The sequence below is a fragment of the Macrosteles quadrilineatus genome, unplaced genomic scaffold, assembly GCF_028750875.1.
Source record: "Macrosteles quadrilineatus isolate MER2022 unplaced genomic scaffold, UCM_ALF_1.0 Scaffold_7__1_contigs__length_78375512, whole genome shotgun sequence".
Classification (NCBI taxonomy): domain Eukaryota; kingdom Metazoa; phylum Arthropoda; class Insecta; order Hemiptera; family Cicadellidae; genus Macrosteles; species Macrosteles quadrilineatus.
This window is the reverse complement of record NW_026542600.1, coordinates 20,654,991-20,661,894: the sequence shown is the minus strand read 5'-3', so window position 1 is coordinate 20,661,894 and position 6,904 is coordinate 20,654,991. Positions and strand designations below refer to the sequence as shown.

Sequence of the window (6,904 nt, the reverse complement as noted above, 5' to 3'; positions counted from 1 at the left end):
TCCTCATAAACGAAGGCAAGGATTATGATTATTATGATCACTGCTATTGAGCCACAACTAAATTTTTCTACACCATGTCTTTTTTTAATTCTTTAAACTATAACATTATGTCTAAATAAACAACTATTAGAAGCATAGAGGATGATAATTTATTCGATGGGACATGACAGGAAGGAAATTAGACAAAATATAATTATTGTGACTGCTGATCCACCGGCTCTGGAGGATTGTTGGGAGACTCCCCAGCTTAAGCTTGAGGAGCAGATAATTCTTCGTGTTTGCGACCTCGACGTCTGCGCGTGCTTCTACGAGACCTGCGTCTTCGACGAGCCATGGTGAGATCATCTAGGTCATCTCTCCTCCTAGCGTGTCTTGTAGATCTCTTACGGCGACGACGAGCCATAGTGAGATCGTCGGAGTAATCTCGCCTCCTAGCGTGTCTTGTAGATCTCTTACGGCGACGACGAGCCATAGTGAGATCGTCGGAGTAATCTCGCCTCCTAGCGTGTCTTGTAGATCTCTTACGGCGACGACGAGTCATAGTGTGATCGTCAGAGTCAACAATGCGACGTCTTATAGACCTACGTCTTCTTCGAGCCTGGATAATAACTTCCAGGCTGATAACTTCGAGTGCTGGGTAGAAGCGGTTTTGTCTGACAGTCAAGAATCCCTTTTCTACTGCTAGTTTCAAAGACTTCTTATAGTCCGGTAGAGTTTTGAGGCCGTAGTTGTGACGTAGAAAGTCAGCGACATCTGAGACGCTAACTCCTTTCTTCTTATCGAGGTACATCACCGCTGTCACGACAGGACCTACATTTTGATTACACCTACACGCTCTCAACATTTTGTCAAAATATTTGAATTTTGTCGCAGCTAATTTTGATACACCTTTTCTATGAAGATTAATTTAAAAGTGAACTGTTGCTACGCAACATATTTTTATTACAGTATAAGTGGTTTAAGTATTTTATGCAATCCAAATGGTTAGTTTTGGTTTAACGCCGGAACCGTCATCAGGCTTCACAGTAAAATTGTCGCTTCTTGAGAAGGTCGTCACAGTTCACACAAAAAATTACAAAACATCGAAACATTAAAAACACGACACGCATCTCTATATTTATCTCTTTTAGATGAGCTAGAGACGTGAAATTTTCGGTGTTTTTTAGGTCTAGTGCCCAAACCCCCGGAAAAAATCCGAAAAGTGGCATTTTCCCCTTTCAACCCCCCCTAAATTAAAAATTTCCCCCCCCCATGTTATTCTAATGGGAAATATCGTTGAAAAACACCAAATTTGATAAGCTCATCTGAACCGTTTAGAAACGTGCTAGAGACTTGGAATTTGCGTATTATTGTACTATGGGATCTTACATTACTGGTGAAATTCGTAAAAACCCCATTTTCAAAATTCTACCTCCCCAAAAAATTCCATAAAAATTTCGGTTTTTGGAAAACCATGTTTTTTTAAAACGGCTGTAGCTCAAAAACCGAAAGAGCTAGAATCGATTTGAGGGAAAATCGTAGGTTCGCAATTAGATTTTCTACAAGACAGTTTTGTCAAAGAAGGCGTTATATCGAAATTCGCACTCCTTCACCTTCAAAAAACGCTTTAATTCCAAAAATTGTGAAAATCTCCGATTTGTTTTACGTGTTTTTAATTTTTAAGACGATTGTTTGTATATATATGTCCACTTTTTATGCTCCCAACATTGAAAGGAAAGTCCCCAAAGTGACCTTCTATAATTTTAACCTACGGGAAAAAAATAAAAATGGTGGATTTTAAATCAAAAAGATAATTTTTAACGCATTTTCTTATGGAGAATTAGCATGTTTAGACAGGCATATAATTGGGCACTTCTAAACGTTCCAAGGAGTTGAAATTTGGCACGCATATGGGTCTTGGGCCCGAACGCCCGGGAAAAATCCGAAAAGTCGCCTTTTGCCCTTTCAATCCCCCTTATACTAACAATTTCCCCCCCCCCATGTTATTCTTACAGGGGAAATTAAATTGAAAAATACAGTCATTCGTACGCTAGTGTGAACCGTTTAGAAACGTGCTAGAGACTTAAAATTTTGTAGTTTTGTAGTACGGGATCTTACATTACCGGAAAAAATTGACCAAAATGACCAATTAATGTTTTCCAAAGAGCCAATAATATCTTAAAGCTTATTATTTGATCATACTTTGTAATAGATTACAGAGCTGTTTGAGCTATGTATAACACTGGAGGTTTCCCTCACCATACGCTACCATAGCGTGTAGCACGAGCATTTGCACCTGAAACGTGATCCATCCATGGACACACAAGGTTCAGAACAACTTATCAATCTAGAAATATTTAAAGGTATCACGTAATATTTCGGTATTTTTAACTATCAAGATTGTTATGTACACCACTAATTACTTTTAATCTAACCGTTAAAATAAAATAATCTTTTAACAATAAATTTGCCATTAATACAGGCATGGTTATTTTAGGTGTCTGAAAATAGCACTGCACTATTTATGTCATAGAATTATTGAGAATTAGTTCAGGAAACGAAACCAGTCAAATAAGTGTCCTGCTAGGATAATTAAATAGAGGGTTTAAGCCCTCTATTGATGTTTAATTGGAGAATTGCTCGTTTTCTGTATTATAAATTCTCACTGCATCAAACTACTTAAGTTCGGAATGTAAAAATATACGTAAAGGAAAGCTGTAAAACTATTCACTATTCTATTCGCTATTTTTAATACACGATAAAACAAGTTTCGATTTAAAGCGTTCTAGCCTAAATTATAAATCAAATCGCACACACGTATTTAAAAATAAGTATTTAGTGAATTTCAGATACATTGTTGATGAAATAATTATAATTATATTTATACAGTTATAATTATGTTTTACCATGCGATGTGAAACATAGTTGTTAATTGTTAAATGTATGAAGCGTGTAAGATAAAACACCTGCAAAAACATTATTTTGCTACAGATCATTTCATAATACAGCATTTATCGTTTATCACATTTGACGACCATAGACGATTGTTCTTCAATTATGAAACAAAAGTAGTGTTTTAAAAATGAAATAGCCTACATTTTAACGCTATCCGATACTGTATTTGATATTAAAAGATTTCTTAAATAAAGGTCTCGTTATTCTCACAAATACCTTTAAAATGTTTGCTTTAGCATCAGACTAGAATAATAACTTGAATACAACGGAGAAATGTAACAATATGCTTACAGTGTTATTTCAATATCCCCTGTATTTAAATTCATTATTAATTATATTTACTTAAAGATTATTCTGGTGCTGTTTGAAAACCTATGTTTATACTGAACTGATATATTGTGATAACCTTATAGCAGTGTCTTAACTTGCCCCCTATTTACAATGAAGGTTTAGTGTAAGTTTTAAGTCATTTCAAAAGTTTATCCTACCATCAATCTGCAAGTATGTCAACGTTTGTAGTTTCAAAAAAATGTATTAAATAAAAACTGTAATGTAACTTGATAATTGCGTGCACCGTTGGCCTGGTAGCTAGCCTCTCGGCCTTGGCCAATATCCTCGTGATTTTTGGAGTTCGTACCACTATCCCTCATAAGATGGATATGATAAAATATATCATATATCCCCACCGCAGCAAATCTGCAGACTAAGCAAATTTATATTTCCCTAATTGTATATTTAATAAAATATATTAAAATAACATTGGGTTTAACAAGTACCTAGGTTTGCTGGCAAAGGGAGGGTAATAAGTTGTGTTTTTGAAAAAAGAATAACAAAGTATAAATTAAATAAATTTGCCAAGTTATATCAAAATATACCAATAAAAAATCAAACTACAACAGTTTAATTATCCTCCATAAAGTAACATGGGAATAAGTTTTAAATTTATTTTTTTATGTATGCTGTAAGTCTATAAACGTAAAATAACTTCAATATGTTAAATTATTTGTTTTAAGCTCTTTAAAAGAGGTTAAACATAAATTAGGAAGGTTTATGTTTTGGGGTTATAAAAATAGAAAACCTAATTTTTAACCCATAAAACCCCGTTCCCATGGTTCGATCATTCTGGTTCGCAAAATTAATTTAAGTTTATCGTCCCATACATCTGAAAGTCAAATTTCATCAAATCGGGAAACATTACCAAAGTTATGTTTTAGGGTTAGAAAGGTTGGATGATTAGCAGCATCTTCCAGGAATTTCTGGAACTGACTAGCTATATGAGGCAGGTGCCTACTATCCACAGATCTCAGTCCGTTACAAAGAACCGTAAAATGCGTAATCTAAGAGGAGTTGTCTGCAGCTTTCTTATTTAGATTTAATAATTCACCTCAGATTGCTATTAAATCTGGTTCATGTTTGACATAGCTATCAATAATGATTCGGAAAACACTAAGTAAACATTTGCTACACGACATAAGGAATAGAGTACTTATGAGAAGCCTATGAATTGGTATATAGTGGCCAAAGAAAATATGCATTTTATTTAACTCAATGTGTTAATTTGACTGACAGTGTTTTGCTTTAAGCTATTGTTAAGATGACAGAAAATAAGTAAGTGGTGAACTGTTACGGCCCTAAGTAAATAGTTTCGTAAAGAACTTAATTTGCAATGTTATTTTTTTACATAACTATCAATAATGATTCGGAAAACATTACGTAAACATATGCTACACGACATAAGGAATGGAGTTCTTATAAGAATCCTTTGAATTGGTATATTTATCATCCACTAAAGGAGGAGAAGCATGTACATAGTTTATTGATTCAGCTCAGGACATGTACTGGGATTTGATCAAACCTTCCGCAGTATCATCACTCAGCCCGAGTTGCCACCATTTCATTTCATTTCAATATTTGTCATGAGAGCCGAAGCCCCCTGACTACATACCCGGTACGTATCGTGAGACTTACCCGGGCCCCATGATGTAGGCCGAAGCTTACGCATCAACCTTTTGCACATCATGGGCGGATGACTTAAGGTCATCAGGCTCACCGGCTGCCGAAGCAGACCCTTCGGAAAGAGGGTTGCCCCTCAATCCTAACCAGGGTTTCCGGCTACTTGTTTAAGCGTCACTCCACCTGGGTTCCACTAGGTCGGGACCTAGAGGTCCATGGTAGAGCGCCCCGACGCATTTAGTGCAAGTAACACTCGGGACCTATCTAATCCCTGACAGGCAAACCCGCCATCAATAGCCAGAAGGAAGGGGACCGTCAGCACGCTGACGGGGGGAACCCCAACCTCCCATTTACACCACTACCCGATCGAGGCCTTACCCAGTTGCTGGGAAACCAGAGATAACCAGAGCGATAGATCCCCAGATACCCCTGGCGGGCTCGGACCCAGCACCCGATCTACTTCGTTTGCCCGTCAGACCCAACATCACTGCCAGGCCATCAGGGTTTCCCAAAAGGAGGCAGGTATAGAAGTGGGACCCACCCGGATGAACCTATCCACCAGAGGTGGCGACACCCTTGACTCAATTGAGGTTCCGGGAAGAACCCCCCACACTCAAGATAACCATACCGTCCGTGCTCAGAGACAGGGATTGGTTTGCATAAGTGCCTACAAACCGTTACCCTCACACTGCGGAAAGTTACGTTGCCCTTGAGTGTCCCCGTGAGCTACGGGTACTTGCCCGTTTTCACCTCCAGGAAAGGTTACTTCCAAAGTCGAGGATTTGCCACACTGAATGCTGGTCGCACACAGCAAGCAGGCCGAAGCCCAAAGAACCACAGACACAGGTAGGTTAGAGAATATGATGCACTTCCATCTCTCCTAGAGCTAAACACCCCTCCATCCTGGACAAAGGAATGTCACTGGGACCCAATGCCCAGTCGTCCATGTCTGTGGCCTACTTGAAAATGCCGATACCAACACCGAGCAGTTACCTCCCCTTTGGGGGCTAGGTTTTTCACCTCCCAGGACGAGGCTACTTCCAAAGTCGAGGATATGCCTTACAAAATGTCAGTCGAACACAACAGGTAGGACGAGCCCGAAGAACTCAAGTCACAACCACAAGCTACAGGCAGGTGAAAGATCTATGAACTTAATCAACACTAGCAGAGCTGAACACCCCACCACCCTGAATGGAGGGAATGTCACTGGGTACTCTCACTTTGGGTACAACCCAAAGAGGCTGGCTTGTCCAGTCGTCCATAGCTTGTGGTCTACCTGAAGTGCCGGTTCCAACACCGGGCAATTACCTCCCCTCTGGGAGAGCTAGGGTCCGCGTGGTCGCCCAGGCCACGAACCCACGCAAGCGTTGGCCCCCTGTTTATTGTCAAAATTAATTCAAGTTTATTGTCCCATACATCTGAATGTCAAATTTCATCAAATCGGGAAAACATTACCAAAGTTATGTTTTAGGGTTAGGAAGGTTGGGTGATTCTAGTCCTTCCAGGACTTTCTCGAACTGACTAGCTATATGAGGCAAGTGCCTATTATCCACAGATCTCAGTCCGCTACAAAGAACCGTAAAATGCTTAATCTAAGAAGAGTTGTCTGCAGCTTTCTTATTTAGGTTCAATAACTCACCTCAGATTGCTATTAAATCTGGTTCATGTTTGACATAGCTATCAATAATGATTCGGAAATCACTAAGTAAACATTTGCTACACGACATAAGGAATGGAGTACTTATAAGAAGCCTATGAATTGGTATATAGTGGCCAATGAAAATATGCATTTTATTTAACTCAATGTGTTCATTTGACTGACAGTGTTTTGCTTTAAGCTATTGTTAAGATGACAGAGAATAAGTAAGTGGTGAACTGTTACGGCCCTAAGTTAATAGTATTGTAAAGAACTTAATTTTTGATGTTCATTTTTGACATAACTATCAATAGTGATTCGGAAAACATTACGTAAACATATGCTACACGACATAAGGAATGGAGTTCTTATAAGAATGCT

General features: G+C 38.6%; 1 protein-coding gene across 1 annotated transcript; it reads right to left on the bottom strand.

Annotated features, from left to right (window-relative positions):
* Nucleotides 1-247: 247 nt before the first annotated feature.
* LOC128998859 (protamine-like) lies at nt 248-844 on the bottom strand. The gene has a single exon (XM_054425215.1). The coding sequence runs from the start codon at nt 842-844 to the stop codon at nt 248-250; it is 597 nt and encodes a 198-aa protein (XP_054281190.1).
* Between the last annotated feature and the right edge of the window lie 6,060 nt (nt 845-6,904).